This window comes from Diplotaxodon limnothrissa, linkage group LG18 (assembly GCF_057381915.1).
Source record: "Diplotaxodon limnothrissa isolate DT_005_m linkage group LG18, D_limnothrissa_male_GT1.1, whole genome shotgun sequence".
In the NCBI taxonomy this organism is placed as follows: Eukaryota; Metazoa; Chordata; class Actinopteri; order Cichliformes; family Cichlidae; genus Diplotaxodon; species Diplotaxodon limnothrissa.
Genome location: NC_140613.1, coordinates 28,373,468 through 28,395,493, shown reverse-complemented (window position 1 = coordinate 28,395,493; position 22,026 = coordinate 28,373,468). Strand labels below are relative to the sequence as shown.

Sequence of the window (22,026 nt, the reverse complement as noted above, 5' to 3'; positions counted from 1 at the left end):
GGCCTCCGGTAAACTCTGCCTTGCGAGGCTATAATATAACACATAATATTTAACTAATATGCGAGTTTTTGGTTCCTATGAACTTTGAATCACTCCCCTTATCCTAGTTTCCCCCGAGCTTCACGACGAAGGTACATCTCTTCGAACTCAACGTGATGGTAGTCAGCAGTGTTTAGCTAGCTAGCGACTAGCACCTTTAGTTACTACACGCGTAGCTGCTCTAAATTGGTGTGTGTTTAAAAAAATATCCCATTTTAAACAAATTGAACAGTGTGTGGGGTAGTCTTACCTAATAATTTATTTCACAATGGATCTCAATTTCTACTCTGAGCTCTCGGATGGTTGTGCTCAAAATGTTGACTCAGAGTTTTTGGACTCCCAAGCATATGGTGGATACTCCCAAGGAAATAAGGTAACTCACCGACACCGGTGTTTTTATGAAAGGTCTCTTAGACTAACGGTATCGAACCGGCAGTTTACAGCTAACTATCTGTGGGGGTTTTTTTGGCTTGTTTGTTTTTTAAGTTTTCGGAAGGCAGTGACAGTTATCTCACCATCAGTGGAGCAGGACACCCCTTTTTGTCTTCAGAGGTGAGTGGGTTGCATGAAACTGCATGATGGTACAGTGTCACACGTTTTGCTTATACCGAACCTTCGTCAGTCCATTAGTTACTAACTCATTACCTCTTCTCCTGCACATACAGCAGACATTTCATACTCCTAGTCTGGGGGATGAAGTTTTCGAGATCCCCCCGATTTCCCTTGATCCAGATCCATCGCTGGGTATCAGTGATGCGGTGGCCCACTTTGAGCTGTCAGAGGGAACCGGGGGACCTTCGGGCTCCCGTAGCCTTGTTAGCAACCTTGTGGTAGAAGCCAATGACCCTTCCTTTGCTTCCACCTTTGTAAACTCTGGTTCTCAAGGCCTGGAGCAGCAGAGCCTCGGGGGAATGGGCCAGTCAGGAGGAGGAGCCCTGCTGAGCTCTTCAGCCCTGGTAAGTACCTCACCTGTGGACTCGCACACACGATACTGTTTGTTGAGGGCTGTAAAGGTTTATTTACAGTTTGTATTTTGTGTCTCCACAGGAACTGGGCAACTCTGGTGGTTCTCATTTCAGCAGTTCTTCCCCCATGACCATTGATGTTCAGCTCTGTGACATTGGTCATAGTCTTTTGGGAAGTGGTCACCTTACTACTATTAACCAGTCTGAGCTTTCACTGGGCCTGGGAGGTGAAAACATTGGCCACCCTTCAGAGGCGCCCAAGCAGCCTCTGTCAGCAACACCATCCCCAGCAGGTTCCTTACAGGACGAGGACATGGATGACTTCAAGGTAATAAGAAACACCTGGATCGTTTTTCAACGTAGTATTGGAACTGTAGTTTAGATTACAAACTATTTGCATATTAGTTATAATCCAACTTTTACAGTGAAGTAAACATATAAAATTTTGTGGTTATGTTAACACAAAATCAAACAAGGTAACTTGAGTAAACACTGCGTCCAGTTTAAAAGAACAAAAAGTGTCCCATTAATAAGTCCTAATAAACAAAAAGATGTTGAGATAATTGGTTGCAGCTAGAATAAAAACACCCAGGCCGGCCTAGCACTTGATTAATCTGTTTCCAGAAGCAGATGTTGCTAGTAGCACTCCAGGATAAGAAGGGGGTGCAAAATGTGATCTTGGCCTGTTGGTAACATAAACAATTATAATCAGTACTGCTTCAGGACCATTCTTGGAATGAACCGATCACCTTTTAATGATGCTATGGCTTCACAACTTTGCAAAAAGACCGTACGTAAGAGAAGTTCATCTGCCAGAGAGGCTTGTTATATCCTCCTGAGAACCAGCCCAATCATTTATCTCCTCGGTTTTTTGGTCCATATTTATTTCAGCCCCCATTTAAGTCCTGATATACTAAGTAGAGGACATCCTGGGCTTCCATTGGTATGTCATATGTTTGGGGGGCCTCTTTCAGCACCAAAGAGGAAGGAAATCACAAAAAAAAGTTCAATGGGAATATTCTTTTTTCCTTGGTTCTCAGGAGGATGTTGTGGAAAGTTGTGTTTTAATGGAAATCAAATCTTCTTAAACGTGACTAATATATATTTTTTCCAATTTACTTATAACCTGAACAAACTCCATCTGATTTTCTTTAAGATTGAAAATAATAGGTAATGCTAAATTAATTATTTATATACTGGTTTCACACAGGAACAATACCTACAGTTAGCTTCTGACCTGAGAAGAGCAGCTCAGACTGACAGACTCTCCAATGTGGCTTCAATAATGTGATCATGCAAAGAAGAGTAACAATGTCAGACTGATCTGTAGTTATTGAAAGCATTTGATTGCTGTTGTTGATGCTTAATGTGCCACATTTTGCTCATAAGTTTGGGGGCTGGCAGTTACTCCTTAGCTTCAGTGATGTACATTTTTTTTCTTGACATACATTTATCGCTTAATTTCTTTGAACATCTGACACCGTACATATAGTAAGAGTTACATGAAGAAAATAGAAGAAATTGAGAGAAGGTGGAAAACTTTACCTGCACTGTGAATAACAGTCACTGCTGTGTTGGAGATGATGAAGCTAATGCCTGCTCTCCCATCTCTCCAACTGAATCTCTCCCTTCTCAGAAGAGTGTTCTGGTGGACTCTCCATTGTCTCTCTCCTCTTCCTCTGGTCTCCCCAACATTTCGTCTCACCTGGCTCTTCCATCATCCATTTCTCCTGGAACAGCCCGGAGGGGTGGGGGTAAACCTGCCACACTAGCATCAGCGAATGTGGTTGCTGGAGCGAAAAAAGGAAGGAAGAAGAAAGACCCCAATGAGCCACAAAAGCCGGTTTCAGCGTACGCACTCTTCTTCAGAGACACCCAGGCAGCGATTAAAGGCCAGAACCCCAATGCTTCTTTCGGGGAGGTGTCGAAGATCGTGGCCTCCATGTGGGACAGCCTGGCTGAGGAACAGAAACAGGTGTTTGCGTATAGTTATGCCTTCACTGACAAACAAAGAAGGAATATGTAGAATCCCCCTTTTAAAATGACTCCTTTTTAGCATGTCAGCATTTATTATAATAATTTAGGAAAAAATGCATCAATATAACACAAGCAAACTTCTTTTTCTTTTTTATAAGGTGTACAAGAGAAAGACAGAAGCAGCCAAAAAAGAGTATTTGAAAGCGCTCGCAGCTTACAGAGCCAACCAGCTCTCACAGGTAACGTCATGTTGTCTCTGAAAGAAAACCAGTCCATTGCTGTGCTTCTTGGGACTTACTTTTCTCGTGTATTTAATATGGCCTCATTCTAGCCTGTTACCGAGGAGATGGAAACTGCCCCCTCGCCACCTCCACCTGTGGTTAACTCGACTCCTGCTGCCCTTCCCTCTGCTGGTCACCAGGGAACCCGTGTGGCAAACAGCACCATGGAAGAGAACACCATTACTAACATCTGTGCCTCCAACATCATCCTGGACGTCCCAGAGGTGACCACACGTTCCCGCACGGGGGCAAACAAAGTTTCTGCTCCAGCAGCTTCAGTCGCTCCGACCCAGACCATCACCAAGATCATAATCCCCAAGCACATTCTGCAGGGAGGCGGGCAGGTGGTGACCGTGTTGCCTGGAGGGGTCCGTGCCTTGCAGCCTACCCTCGTGGTATCGAACGCCTCGCGTCAGCCGCCTCCATTGCTGCAGATGCAGAATGCCCCGCCTCCACCTCGGCTCCAGCAGATGGCACCAGCGCCCCCACCTTTACAGGCCAAACCCCGCGAGGGAACACCAGGCCACCCTGTGTCCGTCACAGCTACACCGCCTCCTCCACTTCAGATAAAAATTGTTCCTGCCCCCATTCAGGGAAAACAGGCGCTGCCAATTATTGTCCCTAGCACAGCAGCCTCATCATCTACTGAAACCACACCTGCCCAGGCTCCACCTGTCGTGTCACTGCTGCAAGAGGACGATTCTGCTGAGACGTCAGGCCATGCAGACGACGATGACGACGACGATGTTACAGAAGTGCTGCCTTCAGAAGAGGTAAAGCTAGATCTTTTTAAGGTTCAGTAAACTTGGGGTTTATCCTCTTTTACAGGTGTTAGCACATCTGACTAATTGTGTTGATTTAATTAACAGGTATGTTTCAGTTTTTTAAGGGTATAATATCCCTTCAGTGAGTATAGTTCATTCCAATGAAGAACAAATACTGTAATTAATGTTTTAATATCAAATATTCTAACAATCATTTATTCTGCCTATTGTTTCAGCAGACAGCAGAGATTTCATCATAGGTTTTTGCCCTTTTTTACTCTGATTAAATATCCATTATTATTATTATTATTATTATTACAAATTGATGGAAATACCCAACAAAACGCAGGGAATTCCAAAAATAATTAAAACTCCACAGAGTGTTTCACACAGAAATTGAGTTGGACATATTTTTAAATGAATGAATGAAAAATGTAAATAATGGAGCGTTCCCCTCCATATTTGGAGAAGAACAGTGGAAGACTGTTCAACAACTGTTTGCTGATTTTCACCTCCTCTGTAATATAACATACACAACTTGGGGAAAGTACAAATTCCTGTTTGATTTATCAGTCTATGCAGATTTGCATTGCTTGAGTAATTTCATAAAATTGGTCGGGGGTGTGTGTATCTACATCAAATGTATGAAGCAAGATATATGGAATTATGAAGCAAGAAAAAATGATAACTCTAAATATGTCTTATATTTTATATTTCTTAAAAACCAACTCGATGAGTTTCATGATGTAGTCACCTGAGATGGTTTTCACTTCACAGGTGATCCTTATCAGGGTTCATTTGTGGAGTTTCTTGCCTTCTTAATGGGGTTGAGACCATCAGTTGTGTTGTGCAGAAGTCAGTTTAGTACACAGCTGACAGCACTATTTGACAACTGTTAGAATTCATATCATGGCAAAAAACAACCAGCTAAGTAAAGAGAAACAACAGTACACCATTAGTTTTAGAACTGAAGGTCAGTCAGTCTGGAAAATTGCTAAAACTACGAATGGGCACAAAAACCATCAAGCGCTATGACGAAACTGGCTCACATGAGGACCGTCCCAGGAAAGGAATAGCAAGAGTCACCTCTGCTGCTGAGGATAAATTCATCCAAGTCACCAGCCAGTGAAGTTAACATCCTCAGATTAGAGCCCAGATAAATGGCACACAGAGCTCCAGTAGCAGGCACATCTCTACATCAACTGTTCAGAGGAGACTGCGCAAATCAGGCCTTTATGATCAGACAGCTGCTAAGAAACCACTATTAAGGAAAAGCAACAAGCAGACGGGATTTGTTTGGGCCAAGAAACACAAGGGATGGGCATTTGACCAGTGGGAATCTGTGCTTTGGTCTGATGAGTCCAAATCTGAGATCATTGGTTCTGCCCACGATACAGAAAAGGTGAATGGATGGTCTCCATACTTCATGGTTTCCACTGTGAAGCATGGAGGAGGAGGTGTGATGGTGTGGGGGTGCTTTGTTGGGGATTTATTCAAAACTAGACCAGCATGGCTACCACAGCATCCTATGTGTTCATTCATAGTTTTTGATGCCTTCAGAGAGAATGTACAATGTAAATAGTCATGAAAAGAAAGAAAAACCATTAAATGAGAACTTTTGACTGGTAGTGTATATCAGTGAGTTTGCTGACTTTGACACAAGAGTTTTCTTAATAAAACTAACAAAATTAAAGATATATTCTCACTTCTGATTTTAACATATTGTAACATGGAGAAAAAACAGCTGCGGCAAACCTAGACTTGTGTAAAATCTGCTGATATTAATCCCTTTTTTCTTCAGGAGATGGAGGTGAGTGCGTCGCGGGACACCACTGCAGTGAAGACTGTGTGCGTAAGGGCAGGCTGCAACAACCCAGCAGTAGAGAGTGAAGACTGGGACAAAGAATACTGCAGTAATGAATGTGTGGCCACTCACTGCAGGTGTGTAGAGGTGAAAGCTGAAGTTGTTTTGTTTTCAGCAACATGTAGAGAAACTTTCTTTTACATGATATTTTCTGTCTTTCAGAGATGTATTTAGGGCGTGGTGCTCCATAAAGAATCAGAACATGGGAACAGTGAAGTAACACAGCTGCTGCGGTCCATCACATCAACAGACTTCTTCGTTTTCGCAAGGAATGTGTTGATAGCTGTAGGGTGGATGCAGAACTGGTGCGTTAGAGAAATACATTTCACGATTTGTACACGAAACATAGGTCTGACAGTTGTTTTTCAGGACAGCTGGTATTGCTGTAATGGAACAGCCCAGTAGTGTTAACCTTGTTACTAAAGGCATGTATGCAGTGTAGATAAATGTGTAATGATATGAGTATGTGTGCCATTTTTAGTGAGGCACCAAGGGGCCTTACGGCAGCTAGTGTGAGATATGATCAAGACAATAATATTCTCTCTCTTAGTTTCTAGTTGTTTATTACAAGTTGTTGACGATCAAAAGAGGACAAAAGCAACTCGTTCGGTGCTCACTGATTTTCTACATCAAGGTTTAAAATCAATGGTTTGGCATTTTTAAGTGTTAATTCCTTTTGTATGAAGAGAGAGAAACTGTAACTGAATGGACTCTTGTTTTGTTAGCAGAGAACGTTTGTATCACTGTAATAACCTGTTTTGTACGGAGGCCTGCCAGACTGATTGTTGCCTTTTTCTTCAAAAATAATCAGTTGTTCAAGAATGCTCAACCTCCATGTTTTGTTAATAAATGAGACAAATTGCTCAAACTTCTGTTTCTGTCCATCTTTTCCCCCAATGCCAGCTTACAAAGGCTTTTTAACTCTCCTGCTTGTAAATTACACACCATGGCTGCAGGGCAGGAGGAAAAGAGGAACACCTCAGAGGAGCTTCATGGATGTGGTGTGGCAGGTAAGGATGCTAGGGAAAGGGTGAGATGGAGGCAGGTGATCTGCTGTGGCGACCCCTAAAGGGAGCAGGCAAAAATACACAGCTGACTTAGACACACATGCAGTTTTTGGTGCTGTTGCCCTAACTTGACCGTTCTAGCTTGTGTTGGCAAATCTTTAAATGCCAAGTGAATTTATTGACTTTTCACTCTGATCTAATTGTGCCGAGACAAAACTACATTTTGGCTTTCACAGTTATCCTGTCATGGCTTTTATTCAGAAAAGGTTACAGATTCAGGTTGTTCTGAGCTCATTTTCTCAAAAAAGCTGCAAACTCTTCATCGTGCATGTTCAGCCACGTCAAATGTGTCAGCTCACGTTTGACGTGAAGAGAAGGAAAGCTGAGATCGAAACTTATGGATTTCTTGCAGTTGTCTCAGAAGTCATCTATTCTGGTTCCCATATATCTCTCAGATATGGATCAAACTGCATTTTACAAGTAATCAGTTCAAAGGTTTTAAATCATATTCTTGCAGCTATTTTTGCTTTAATTTAGTGTATTTTTAAATATAGCGATAATCCAGTACTTAAATAAAACTGACGGGGTTAAGGTGCATATTTGTTGCAAAAGTGGCACGATGAATTGTCAGATGTTAAAATTCTTACAATTTGTATATCTGGAAGCTATTCAAGACTTGTAAGAAGATTTATATTAAAAATAAGTATCTACAACCAGAAAATCAAGTATTTAACACACTTTGCATGTCATATAAAGCTTCACAATATAAAAATAAATTCCTGAGGTGTGATTTGGCTTTGAAGCATCTTCTCTTTGGTTCAGGCCACTGAACTTGAGGCAGTGTGCACACAGTGTTGTCTGAATGTTGGGACAGTGTGCGGTATTATTCAGGAAGCTTTGACAATGGACACTCGGCTGGGTGGATCCACGTGATGAAGCCCCAAACCCAGACACACTGGCTGACTCAGTTCAGCCTTGAATTCATGCAGCTGTGTGACGGTGGAATCTACAGCACTGAATGAGATGCTGCCCTCCTCGAAATTAACCACCACTGCTATTCGGCTGCTCTGCAAGGCACGAGATACAGGAGTTTTGGTTTTGTTATGGCAGGCAAACAGGTTCCCTTTGCCTTTGTGCACAAGACTCCAGGACTCTGTGTTGTTTCCGAAGGCGCTGGTTTCCTTGCACTTTCGTTGGATGCTCTTGTAGGATACAGCAATGTCCCAGTGCCCCTCAGCCTCCACCTCCCAGACATGGACACCAGAGGAGAAGCACTGGGAGGAGAGGACCTGCGGGGCTTCATCGAAACGGCTGTTACTGTTGGGATAATCCAGCTTTGCGTTCACTCTCTCAGCTGTTTTGAGATCAGCAGACACTCCAAGAACGTGATTGACAGTGTTGAGGTCCAACATGAGAGCTCCTGACAAACAGACACACGACTATAAGTACATTTACATACAGTGTTTTGTTGCTACCCCAGTTTTAAAATAATAATAATACATTTTATTTAGAAGTGCCTTTCAAAACACTTTACAGAACAAATAAGACAAAATCAAAGTCTATTAAGACTTTAAAGCAATTACCTTAGCTTTGTAGCTAAAGCTACCGTAGCTAACCATTAGGAGGTCACCAGATGACCTACCTGCGCTTTTCCTAATTCTCAATCTTGTTTTCCGTTCAATAAATGTTGCAGTCTTACTTTCAATCACTCAATCTCAATATTCTTGTTTCTCCTAATTCTGCCACACTCACAGTTGTCTCAACACAAGCAATACAGTGCAAATGTAAAAGTGAGGTCAGAGGTCAAATGTGACAGGTGTTGTGATTTTGCACCATATAAGTGAAACTGAATTGAATGACTTTAAATCATTATATGGTACTTTATATATCTTGAGAATACACACCACATTTTAAAACAGTTTCTAAGTTATAACACGTTTTGTCAGTTTTCATCCATTAAATCAGTTGACCCTGAAAACCTTGATGGATGTAAGCCAAACAAATTGTACACCCCTGCAAAGCTTTACCAGAATTCATTCAAAACTTTTCAAGCTATCAAGCTTAACAGACAGAATCACACACACGCAAATGCTACCAAAAAAAATAACCTCATGCCAGTCCTACCTTGATCTTCTGTTTCTTTAGGTCTGTAGCTTTTCATGGAATGATAAACCAAACTTTCTATGGAGGGATACATAAATGTTATTCAGACTTCTGAGTGGAACAGAATTAGAGTTTAGTAATTATAGTTTACAAAAAAGCAGATAAAAGGTTTGTTCAGCCCTGCATTACCACACAGACATGAACATTTTGACTTTAAGAAATACGGTATTCACTATCTTGCCAGGAGATGGATATGAAAGCTGCTGTGTGATACATAAAAAAGACTCAGAAGAACGTTAGCCTGGCTTAGTATAAAGACTGGAAGCAGGGGTAGCGTCTAGATTAGCACCCAGCAAACAATGCAGGGCTGACAAAGAAAGATTTGCACTGCATAACTCCATCAGTGAAATGGACACTTGAACCCTCCTTACCTGCGATCGTGGAATAGATGTCATGCACGCGGTTCTGTTGCTCGTCCAGCGCTTCTGTCAGCGTCTGGTTCTCCACAGAGAAGTTGTAGGCTGGTTGAAAGAAAGAAAAGGCAGACGTGAGTGAGTTTACACATAGACACAAAAGAAACACAAGAACAAGGGGCTCGGGGTTCTATTACCGTAATAGAGAACTATGAACCAGAGTAAGAGCAGGACTATGGTGACACCGTTGATGGAGTTCATTTTCTGTTTCTGGGTTCAAAGAAAAGGACATTAGCCACAGGAACAAACTGTAAACACCTTGAAATGAGATATTAAGATGTCAGGAAACAGGACTCACGTTATGATGAATGTCTTCTTGCAGTTTTCTTACAGTGTTGCTGGATTCTGTGATTTGATCCATGAGCGTTTTAAAGTGCTGGTCCATGTATTCCTGTCAAATGCACACACAATATTACCTTAAATTGCCTTAACATCTATAAATAGCAATCAGTCTTAGGCTGCGATTCAGATTTTCATTTTGTTTTACTCACATATTAAACAGATATATTTGCAGATATGAAGTTGTTAGTCTCATACATTCATTTTAGCAGTACAGCTGAAATGATCCTACCCCTAACCCTAGACTGGTTGCCCGTGACCAGGTGGATTTTAAGAGGTCAATGAATGAATCAAGATAACCTGATTGTGCAACATTGAGTCCAAGATGGTTATTAAACTCACGGTAAGTTGTCTCCGTAGGACAGTGGAGGTCTCAGTGGCCACGTTAAGCTGCTTGCCCTCCAGTGTGCAAATGCTGCAGATGTAGCGTCTGGATGACTTGCAGTAGTACCTCAGCACCTCATCCTCATGCTGTGGGCACCTCCTCTCTGCGAGGTCGCTCAGCGGTCCCACCAGAGGGTGCCCAGTGAACACTGGCAGCTTCTGGTGGTCCTTGACGTGCTCTTTGCACAGCGACACCTCACACTTTGTACATGTCTTGACAGCCAAGATGTTTTTCTCTGGGCAGTAGTCGCAGTACACACATTTTGTCTGCTTTTCCTGGGGAGAAAATGTCAGATATTGACATGAAGAATGATGTATTGCAGTCCCGCAGAGTTGTTTACACTTTTTAAGACTGCCAAACAGATTTGAGATTCTAAAAAGTGCATCTAGTGGGCACCCTGGTCCTCCTGCTCAGCCTGAAGTCCTCTGCGATGCTGGCCAGCGCGTAGCTCTTCTGCACAGTAACAACCTGACCAAAATGCGCCCTGCAGTCTGGACACTTGAATGGGACGTCTGAGGAGTGATCCATCAGGCCTTCCAGGCATGTCATACACATGCTGTGTCCACAGGGCAGCTGCCGAGGATCCTTGAATATGTCCTGGCACACTGGACACATGAGCATCTCCTCCATCCGGCTTTCCTCTGCATCTTCCATCTCTGAAAATAAAAAATACGAGTGACAGCGAGCGTGGAAAGAGCAAGAAGGAAGGCGTGACATGCAAACTTTTTCCAGCGTCACACTACTGTGGGTCTAAACACTTCCTGTTGAGTTTGCTTTGAATAAACCATCAACCTCAGCATGAAGGCACTCGAAGATTTAATGCCTACCTCGTTATCCAAAAGGTGTCGGAGGCTTGTCGGGATTATTCGTTTTCTGTCTTCGCTACATACATTGCTAAAAGTGAAAGCACCTCAGTGTTATGTTTCATACTTCCTGGTGGGCGGGGCTTACGTGGACTATTCGTTACGTGTTTCCGGTTGCGTCAACGTAGCCTTATTTTTTAAAATACCGAGTCACACTCTGTTAATGTCGGTGCTAGATTTTAAACTGTCAGTCAAAGATTTCCAGGTACTGTGCGTACTTATCCCTAACTTACCATTGTGTTTTTACACTTTTCAGATAATCAACCCAGTCAAACTAAAAGCGTCAGTCAGTTGTGCTGACTCAGTTAATTACCGACACTTAGAAAAAAAGCACGAACAAGAAAATAAAGAAAATGGTACATTTTACTAACTAAACCCTCTGAATGAACTCAAATAGTGGTCATCGGTAATTTCACGTTATCTCTAACTGATTAATAAAAGGGAGTATATAATACTGAAGGACAGGGTCCTGGTGCTCTCTTTGAAAGCCATGTCCTTCCTCCACTTTGTTCTGCTCGTCCAGTTTTCATGTCAGCGCTTGTCCTCCGCTGTCAGGAAAACTTCAGTTGTTTTCAGAGGAACTCTGTAGAGAACATGCCGGTTAAACACGCAGATAACCTCTCCGAGTAATAACCCTGCGACCGAAAAGTGTCTTATAACTGAGATAAGATGCGGTGGAAAAAGAAATTTCACACTTCTTATTTTTTTTTTTTTTTTCTGAGAAGCCAACTCAGTGACAATAAGTCTGGAAAGGGTTACAAAGCGGTTTCTAATGCTTTGGGACTCCAGTGAATCAGGGTGAGAGACATCCACAAATGGAGAAAACTTGGACTCCAAAATTACTCCAAAAACACATCAATGACTTTTCCAGGTGGTCACAAAAAACACAAAAAGAACTGCAAACCTCACTTTCATTGAGCTCCATTCTATTCTATTTATGTACTGCCAAATCACAGGTCACCTTAAGGCACTTTATATTGTAAGACCCTCAGATAATAGAGACCTCAACAATAAATAAATAAAAAAACAACCCTATGAGCAGGCACTTGGCAACAGTGGGAAAGAAAAACTTGAATTTAACAGGAAGAAACCTCCAGCAGATCCAGGCTCAGGGAGGGGCGACCATGTGTCATGACTGATTGTGGGTGATGAGAGAATTACAGTATCAGTGCAGGTCAGTGATCACGATGCAATAATAAGAAACAGACAAGGCAAAAATGGCATCCATTGGAGAGCTCCAAGGAGAAAACCACTGCTGACTGAAAAGAACACAAAGTATCGTCTTACATCTGTCAACAGCAAAAAATTCTGTGGACTGACAAGAGTTTTTGGAAGGTTTAAGTCCCTTTACATCTAGCATAAAACCAGCACAGGACATCATAAAGATAACATCATACCAAACATGGTGGTGGTAGTGTGACGGTCTGGGGCTGCTTTGCTGTAATTAATGGAACAATAAATTCTGCTCTCTACCAGGAAAACACATCAACAAAAAAAATGGCCTGTATTTGTATAGCGCTTTTCTAGTCCCTAAAGACCCCAAAGCGCTTTACACAACCTGTCATTCACACATTGGTGATGGCAGCTACATTGTAGCCACAGCCACCCTGGGGGGCACTGACAGAGGCGAGGCTCCTGGACACTGGCACCACTGACCACCACCAGTAGGCAACGGGTGAAGTGTCTTGCCCAAGGACACAACGACCGACTGTCCAAGCTGGGGCTTGAACTGGCAACCTTCCGATTACAACGCGAACTCCCAACTTTTGAGCCACGATCGCCCCTAGCAAGTCCACCTCTGAATGACCCAAATATTAAAAAGCATCAGTTTGCAGGCTCTTCATACTCAAAACTCCTCCAATGTGGCTGAATTAAATTAATTATACAAACAAGAGTTCCTTCACTGCCATCTAAAAACCTCATTGCCTGCTATCACAAAGGCTTGATTGCAGTTCTTGCTGCCCAGAGTGGAACAACTAGTTATTAGGTTTATGGGGCAATTAGTTTTTCATAAAGTGGGTTTAAATAGCCGCCTTTCCCAATAATAAATGAAATCAGCATTAAAAGCTGCATTTTGTATTTACATTGGTTTGAATGCTTTGATCTTCACACACAAAATAAACTTTAAAAAAATTTTTTTTTATTGATACAAGAGACAAATGTTCATCAGAAAAAGTTATTAAAAACACTGAAAACAAGATGTTATTCAATGCACATGTAGTTAAAAAAAAAAAAAAAAACCCCGTCCCTTAAATGAAGACGAGAGCATATTTGTTACGTTTTAACTTATAAAGTCACCATGAAACATACAGGTCATGGAGAGCAAGACATCTACAGACGGCGAATAATCGTAACGTGCTACAAAGTCAAAGAGTCAGTAATAAGTGACATAAGTGTTAATTAAAACAAAAACAAAGACTTGAAAAACAAATCTATAAAAGATAAGAGTGTATAAAAGCACATCATTTAACGTGAAATGTTGAGAGGTGGAGAACCGTAGGCTTTCCAATACAGACAACCACCAGATATCTCAGGTCTACCCATTAATGCTGTGTTTCAAGACATTTATAACATCTCCATCTCCAAGGAGCACCAGAGCATTTGTAAGCTGGTTAACTGTGCAGTGGCGGGTGGGTTTCCCTGCAATTTGATTGTGCGTTTCTCAGGAGGTTTAATGCCAAAACATGTGTAGTAGTCGCAGTCTTGCAGCCCCATTAATAACCCACAATCACAAAAACTATGGCATGAACTAAACACACAAATTACAGCAGAACCCCCCCCCCCCCCCAAAAAAAATTTTTGTAGTACAACTCCCCCCCAAAAAATGGCAGTCATTCAGGTCATTGGTCGTCATAGGAGGTGGGACAGAAGAAAAAAAAAGAAGGCAGCTGAACTTCTTTAAGTTTAGAAAGATGCTTTGGTTTCAAAAACAAGAAGGTGGAGAGCCTCAGGTAAACCATATTGGGGTTATTGGCCCTGGGAGGTGGTTTCACCCTTAATGTCCCACGTCAGCGACTATGGTGTCAATACCCGGGACATCTTCTTGGATGCGAAACGTCTTTCCAAACCTAAAGAAGTCCAGCTGCCTTCTTTTCTCAAGCTCCTAAGATCCAATTACAACCCCAGTTATTTTAGGACAACTCCAAATAAACAATCAACATAAGCAATCTTATGACTTTCACTTCTCTTCTTTAAGTTTCTCGGGACAGCTTCTGTTTATAGTGTCTTCAGTGTGAGGTAGACATCCGTGTGGCTGCTCACAGCTGTTCCTACAGCTTTAAGCCGGCGATCGTTCTGAATGAAGGAACGAAGAGCTCACAGTGGTTCACTTTGTGCTTCTCTAGATTCCTCATGATCCTGAACGTCTTGCCGCACGTGGCACAGCTGAAAGGCTTCTCTCCGGAGTGAAACCTCAAGTGCGCTTTTAGGTTGTCTCGCAGCCGAAAGCTTTTACCGCACTGCGTGCAGGTGTGCGGCCTCTCCCCCGTGTGGAACCTCGAGTGGCGGCGGAGACTCTTTCGCAGGGCGAACGTTTTAGAGCACGCAGAACACGAGTACGGCTTTTCTCCGGTGTGGAAGCGCTTGTGCCGCCGGAGGATCTTCCTCCGGCTGAATGTTTTCCCGCAGATGCTGCAAGAGTATCCATCTCGGGAGCGACTGATGACCGTTTGGAGGCGCCATATGTCATTTGCGCATCTGGTGAAGCAGCACAGGCGATGGCCAGTGTGAAGACCTTGATGACGGCGGAGATCTTTTGGCACAGGCCAACCGTTTTTGAGGTCAACGCTGTGAGCTTTGGCAGCGTCGCCCTGAATGTCTGATTCAGGCAACGTGAGAACATTTACCAGCTGCACTGCGCAGGGACGCAGCAGCTTTGGATCTGGAGATGTGAGTTTCAATTTCATCTGGAGATGGTTCTTTGCTTCCTTCTGAGCGTGGACCCACTCCCACACTCCAGTGTGTGCAGGAGTCGCAGCGCCATCAGATGGGGATGGACTGTAGGCAGTGCCTTTAGCTGTGCTGACACTGGCCTGCTGAGGCTCGGCTTGAGCAGGCTTCTCCGATTGATCAACTTTGGGTGTTGGAGACTCCAGCTTAAGGATCAGCGGGCAAACAAACTTCACCTTCTCCCCAGAAGCAGAGTTGTTCGTGTCAGGCTGAATTACAAGAAGCTTCTGATCAGCTGACGTCTCTGTGGAGACTGAAACAGATCACATACATCTTTAATGACACTGAACATTTTCACCATCCTTTCATGAAGCTTCCCAAACCCCTTCACTCTCTTACAAAATGTCTCTGTCTCTCAGTGGATGCTATGCATGCAAAATAATAGAAGAGGAGCCATCAAATAACAGGGGCAGATACGGTATTTAAAACACTGTCATTACACGTGTCCTCACCTTGTTTTTGTATGTTTGTATGTATGTTAAATAATCCCCACAACTGAAGAATTTGACATTATTTGAAACCATAAAATGTAAAAATGCTCACAAAATGCAACAGCGTGACACTGGCACTCAAACTTTGCAGCTCTACCCCGTCCGAATTCTTGCACCACATGAGTGAGTGCACGATGTGCTTCATGGGAGTGTAATGATGGAAGCACAACGTTCTGAAATTTAACAATCTTTAACCACGGTAATTATTAAAGACAGGTGACAGAGTGCCGTGAGTGACGAGCGGAGCTAGTGTTCTTGCTAATTCATGTAGCTGTGAAGTGAAATGGTCAAGTATCGCTGCTGTTAGCACGACACGGCAGCAACACAACAAAGTGTTTCCAAGTGTTAGCACAGCACACTCTCATGATACACTGTTGTATTACTGTAGGGTCTACCTTACAATATAAAGCACCTTGAGGAGACTGTTGTTGTGATTTGGCGCTGTATAAATAAAATTGAGTCAAACTTTTGTATTGCTACTCTGTGTATAAAAAAAGCATTTAGCCTAAGCCTACTTGCTCCACCACATTATTAAACTATCGCGTGATGCTAAAAATCGATATTTGCAAGAATAATGCCGCATTACAACTTGCGTGCGATACACATCCTGCATCATAGAGGAACACACAGGTTTCTCAATGTTGTGGTTTACTGGTCTGAGGGAGCAAAAAGCCACAGCTTTACTGATGACACTTAACATCAGACAGAAATCCAGGTACTCGTCATAGTATTTACAGTGGGGCAAAAAAGTATTTAGTCAGCCACCGATTGTGCAAGTTCCCCCACCTAAAATGATGACAGAGGTCAGTAATTTGCACCAGAGGTACACTTCAACTGTGAGAGACAGAATGTGAAAAAAAAAAAATCCATGAATCCACATGGTAGGATTTGTAAAGAATTTATTCGTAAATCAGGGTGGAAAATAAGTATTTGGTCAATAACAAAAATACAACTCAATACTTTGTAACATAACCTTTGTTGGCAATAACAGAGGTCAAACGTTTACTATAGGTCTTTACCAGGTTTGCACACACAGTAGCTGGTATTTTGGCCCATTCCTCCATGCAGATCTTCTCGAGAGCAGTGATGTTTTGGGGCTGTCGCCGAGCAACACAGACTTTCAACTCCCGCCACAGATTTTCTATGGGGTTGAGGTCTGGAGACTGGCTAGGCCACTCCAGGACTTTCAAATGCTTCTTACGGAGCCACTCCTTTGTTGCCCGGGCGGTGTGTTTTGGATCATTGTCATGTTGGAAGACCCAGCCTCGTTTCATCTTCAAAGTTCTCACTGATGGAAGCAGGTTTTGGCTCAAAATCTCACGATACATGGCCCCATTCATTCTGTCCTTAACACGGATCAGTCGTCCTGTCCCCTTGGCAGAAAAACAGCCCCATAGCATGATGTTTCCACCCCCATGCTTCACAGTAGGTATGGTGTTCTTGGGATGCAACTCAGTATTCTTCTTCCTCCAAACACGACGAGTTGAGTTTATACCAAAAAGTTCTACTTTGGTTTCATCTGACCACATGACATTCTCCCAATCCTCTGCTGTATCATCCATGTGCTCTCTGGCAAACTTCAGACGGGCCTGGACATGCACTGGCTTCAGCAGCGGAACACGTCTGGCACTGCGGGATTTGATTCCCTGCCGTTGTAGTGTGTTACTGATGGTGACCTTTGTTACTTTGGTCCCAGCTCTCTGCAGGTCATTCACCAGGTCCCCCCGTGTGGTTCTGGGATCTTTGCTCACCGTTCTCATGATCATTTTGACCCCACGGGATGAGATCTTGCGTGGAGCCCCAGATCGAGGGAGGTTATCAGTGGTCTTGTATGTCTTCCATTTTCTGATGATTGCTCCCACAGTTGATTTTTTCACACCAAGCTGCTTGCCTATTGTAGATTCACTCTTCCCAGTCTGGTGCAGGTCTACAATACTTTTCCTGGTGTCCTTCGAAAGCTCTTTGGTCTTGGCCATGGCGGAGTTTGGAGTCTGACTGTTTGAGGCTGTGGACAGGTGTCTTTTATACAGATGATGAGTTCAAACAGGTGCCATTCATACAGGTAACGAGTGGGGGACAGAAAAGCTTCTTACAGAAGACGTTACAGGTCTGTGAGAGCCAGAGATTTTCCTTGTTTGAGGTGACCAAATACTTATTTTCCACCCTAATTTACGAATAAATTCTTTACAAATCCTACCATGTGAATTCATGGATTTTTTTTTCACATTCTGTCTCTCACAGTTGAAGTGTACCTCTGGTGCAAATTACTGACCTCTGTCATCATTTTAAGTGGGGGAACTTGCACAATCGGTGGCTGACTAAATACTTTTTTGCCCCACTGTATCTGGTATGTGTGTATATGTACCTGCAGGCACTGTCCATTGGAAAGTAGCATCAAAGCAACTCTCCTATTATGCATGGGAGAGTTGCTATGATGTGTGGAGGGAATATGAAAGAAGTTACAAAAAATAACTTTAATAACTTAATCCTATTGCTTATGATGAATGGATCATTTCCAAACAGAACTGTGCACAGGGTAGATCAGAATACTGCCCATTCTACTTTGCATCAATTATTTATGAATTATTTTACAGAATTTTCGGGTCCTCGCACATTCAGATGCTAGCCTCATGTACCTTGCCCCTTTTCAAGATAAAAGAAAACAACAAAAAGCAAAACAAAACAAATGAATTATGCAACCAGATCAATTGTACGCTGACGTAGTATGTAGTATGCATGGTGTGTGTCTAGCATGCATAATGTGTTCATGCTTCCACTGTGTCAGCATAACACAAAGTTCTTACCATGCAAATCAACTTCTGTCTGAGCACCACAGTCAGATGGAGACTCTGCTCCAAGGACGCTCAACTCCACCGTATCCACAACCTGACCAAAGAAGGAACAAGACACATTTGCATGCATGCATCATGACTAGTGCAATGCATACCGCACCTGAAGCATCGCAGTAATAAAAAACGGGCAACAGAGAAAAGCAGACCAGGCTTCATAAAGTGCCTGTTCTTCATTCCACAGGTGATTTACAGCCCCTGTAAATTCTTACTGACCGGATCCTTCAGGGATGACCACTCGGGGTCAGCAGGCCCATTATCTTCAGCCAAGAGGATTTCTGGCGGAATGAGGCAACCCTCCATCACCACCTCCTTGCACTCCCTCACATAATCGCTATCCGAGACAAAAGTGAGCCCTACGGAGTAGAGGAGGGGGAGGGTTAACGCTGGCAACTACACTTCAGCTTCGTGCAAGATTGCTTGGTGATATGCAAACATGCATCAAACTATTTCTTTATCGACGTCACAGAACTCTGTTGGAATAACTTTCAAACATGTTTTTATTTATTTTTTTACTGGAGCTAAAAGCCCCACTCGTGTACCAGGAGCTGCAGCAGAGCTGTGAACACAAACAGGAAGTAACGACGTTTAAAGCCTCAGAAACACGAACCATGAAGCAGCGACGGCTCCTCCGCGCTGTCGCCCACTTGCACTCCGATGCTCCGTTTTGTGTCCCCGCTCGATAAAACATCCGAGGTTTCACTTCCCTTCCCGTCCTCACCGCGGCCCAGGTCCACCTCGGATGCTCGGTATCTGCTCTCGAACAGTTTGATTAACTCCACCGAGGCCGCTTTAACCAGCGAGCCTAGCACCGACTCCACCTGCGCCTGGAGGCTCACGACCACCGTCGACATGCTGCCTGTTCCTGCCGTGCAGAAGTTCACACCGTAAAGGAAGTTAAAATTTAGAAGAAGTATTTATTTACCAACCGTATAGCCACATGGTTTGCAGAGGGAAGAGGTGTGTCTACTAGTGGGGGAGGAGTGGCCAAAGGAATGGCCTTCCTCTTCTTTCAGTTTGCTAATTGGCAGCCGGCAAAGACCTTTAAGGTGCATTACCGCCACCTTGTGGATTAGCGTGGTTACTGTCGAAGCCCTACTTCTATAATCTATGTTAGTTTTTCCCAATTGTTTACACACTACTATGTAGGAATACAAAGTAGGAGTACATTTCCCACATACTTTACAGTATTTTCTGTTTTTTTTTAAGTGTGTTTTAAAAAAGTAGGAATCGTGCTTGCAGTGTAGCAGAATTGGTTCAGGGGATTAGTGCATCAGTTACATGTCGTAGCCATTGTGTTTGAAGTACAAGTACAGTAATAGGGCTTTGGAGTTGACGTCACGCTGCAGTATTTTACAGTATACTGTTTTTATTGCAGAGCTGAAAGCTTACCAACATGAGGTGGTCTCCTGAACAGGAGACTGAAATGATAAACATGGTTTCTAGAAAAAACCTCATAACAAATATAAAGAAAAATAATAGAAGACAACAACATATTTCAAAATATTGATAGGGTCAACTTATCAACACTGGACCATCTCTTGCACAGAAATAATCTGAGGATCAACCAGGGTGCCATTTGAACGCAATTCAGAAAGAGTCAAAGAATTGCGATGCAACTATATGCAAGTAAGTCCCACACAATCCCACAATTGATGCATACTCTCAACACTGTATAAATTACAGCACTGTACAGTAATCATACTCTGAACAAAAAAAAAGGCTTACAGCAAGTCATTATGATGACTGGTAGAAGAATGGTCATAGTGTTTTACATTAAGCACATCAGTGTTCAGTTGGTTCTAATAAATGTCTATTCATGTGATGTTTGTGTGTGTCATTTGAAAACAAAATGCCATTTTGACAAGAAATTATATCGTTTTGAATGTAGCGTTTCATTTACAGGAGAATTGAAGGGTTTTGCCCGTTTTGTGTGTGTGTTTTTTTTATTTCTGTGTAGAGCTCTGACAATACGAGGCATTCTTTCAGGAAAGTGTGTAAACAATTGGGGAAAACTGTAATATGCAATTTCCCCTAAAAATATCTGAGCATCTGCCTTTTTTGCGGATGTAATGTGAAAATACTGCAATCTTCCCCTGGTATATCTATTCTGTATTCCTATATCTGTATTCCTCTCATTCTTTTTAATTCTATATTAAATGTTCCTCATTTTCCCTAATTATCCCACCCTTTTCTGTTTTTGTGTCCATGTGCAGTTTCATTTTTATTTTGAATCTCAACATTGCCTTACTTGTTAATATGATTTGCATATACTGTTTACATGAGCTAAGCTCAGACAAAAGAGAGGTGATTGACAGATAATGGTCAGTTTTGATAACCAAAATTTTACTTAGTTAAATAAAACTTAGAAAGAAAGAATTCTGGAACAGCTTTGTCAGTACATCACGTCTCAAAACTTCATCCTGGATTATGTCCAACCTTCTTGCTTCTTCTTTTTGATGGTGTTTAATAAAGTGACTATCCATAATGATGTGACAAAATAAGCCTGGTCCAAAGGATTCACTGCACTTTAGTGACCTTAACATTGATTGGTAGGTGGTTATAACATTGTGGCTTAGAGCTTATAGTTTTAAAGTGGCTCTTCATGGTGTTCCTGTAAGAGGAATTTCAGAAATAAACTGAAATCAGAGTTTTATTACAGCTTTTAGACACACCCAGGACTCTCATATAAACAAAAATGTAATTTTTCTGTCCCACCTTTATCCCTCCCACCAGTCAAAACAGGATACACAGGGTGTATGCTCTTAAAGACCTTGTGCACTTGCACAAACAGGTAGGCTGGAGTATGAAAATATTATGGCAATGTTTCTGGTTTGCTGCCACAGCGTAATTAGTGCTCATGATAAACATAATTCACTCTGGTTTTATCTTTTAGTACAGCCACCATCCCAGAGTAACGCTATGTTTTCATTCTTGAAGGAAAGCTTTTTCAAGTTCACACTGACTCTGCACAGAAGCACACAGGAAATACAAAACAGAAGGGGGCAAAATAGAGTCCATCAATATTTAACTTATCAAGTCTACCTCTTCATCACTGGAGATATCTTTTCAGTAGCTTGACCTCTAATATTCCCACAGGGAATCAAGCTGAAAATCCTCAAAGAAAATTTAATCCCCTAAACCCTTTGAATTCCCCCAAAATATTTTTCTATCCCACCTCTGTAAATCACTACCTTATCGTGGTGGAGGAGTTTGTGTGTCCCAGGGATCCCAGGGGCTGTGTCCTGGTCCTGGGTGAGGGACCAGACAAGGAGTGATTCAGAAGACCCCCATGAGTAGAACATCAAAGGAACAGTTCATGCCGCCTGGGATAGGGTTTACGGGGGCCCCGACCTGGAGCTGGGCCTGGGGAGGGTGCCCGAGAGTATTCATCTCCCTTTTTCGGGCTGTGGGTCCATCCTCCTGCGGGCGCCCAACACCCGCAGGAGGCGGCGTAGGGGTCGGGTGCATTGTCTGGTGGGCAGTGGCCAGAAGCGGAGGCCCTGGCAGAGCGATCCCCAGGTACCAAGACTAGCAATTGGGACATGGAATGTCACTTCTCTGGTGGGGAAGGAGCCCGAGTTAGAGCGTGAGGTCGAGAGGTACCCACTAGATATAGTTGGGGTCACCTCAATACACTGCTTGGGCTCTGGAACCAGTCTCCTGGAGAGGGGAGGG

At 42.9% G+C, this 22,026-nt stretch overlaps 3 protein-coding genes across 5 annotated transcripts; 1 reads left to right on the top strand and 2 right to left on the bottom strand.

Annotated features, from left to right (window-relative positions):
- The first annotated feature begins 245 nt into the window (after positions 1-245).
- tox4a (TOX high mobility group box family member 4 a) lies at positions 246-6,179 on the top strand. Of its 3 annotated transcripts, XM_085378092.1 has the most exons (10): positions 246-412; positions 526-591; positions 705-995; positions 1,087-1,332; positions 2,641-2,979; positions 3,140-3,220; positions 3,313-4,035; positions 5,481-5,483; positions 5,828-5,967; positions 6,053-6,179. In XM_085378092.1, the coding sequence occupies exons 1-10, from the start codon at positions 308-310 to the stop codon at positions 6,108-6,110; spliced, it is 2,052 nt and encodes a 683-aa protein (XP_085234218.1). In that variant the 5' UTR covers positions 246-307; the 3' UTR covers positions 6,111-6,179. The 3 variants fall into 3 exon arrangements, with proteins under 3 accessions (XP_085234218.1, XP_085234219.1, XP_085234217.1); XM_085378093.1 differs by lacking the exon at positions 5,481-5,483 and having other exon boundaries at positions 3,313-3,966; XM_085378091.1 differs by lacking the exon at positions 5,481-5,483.
- Positions 6,180-7,681: 1,502 nt separating this feature from the next.
- On the bottom strand, positions 7,682-11,084 carry LOC146613922 (E3 ubiquitin/ISG15 ligase TRIM25-like). The gene is made up of 8 exons (XM_085378486.1): positions 11,025-11,084; positions 10,594-10,853; positions 10,155-10,472; positions 9,772-9,864; positions 9,611-9,683; positions 9,432-9,521; positions 9,022-9,078; positions 7,682-8,317 (listed from the first exon to the last, which is right to left on the bottom strand). Exons 2-8 carry the CDS (start codon positions 10,849-10,851, stop codon positions 7,785-7,787), a joined length of 1,422 nt encoding a protein of 473 aa, XP_085234612.1. The 5' UTR covers positions 10,852-10,853; positions 11,025-11,084; the 3' UTR covers positions 7,682-7,784.
- Positions 11,085-14,251: 3,167 nt separating this feature from the next.
- On the bottom strand, positions 14,252-19,224 carry LOC146613921 (uncharacterized). The gene is made up of 4 exons (XM_085378658.1): positions 18,959-19,224; positions 18,565-18,704; positions 18,304-18,385; positions 14,252-15,261 (listed from the first exon to the last, which is right to left on the bottom strand). Exons 1-4 carry the CDS (start codon positions 19,200-19,202, stop codon positions 14,330-14,332), a joined length of 1,398 nt encoding a protein of 465 aa, XP_085234784.1. The 5' UTR covers positions 19,203-19,224; the 3' UTR covers positions 14,252-14,329.
- Between the last annotated feature and the right edge of the window lie 2,802 nt (positions 19,225-22,026).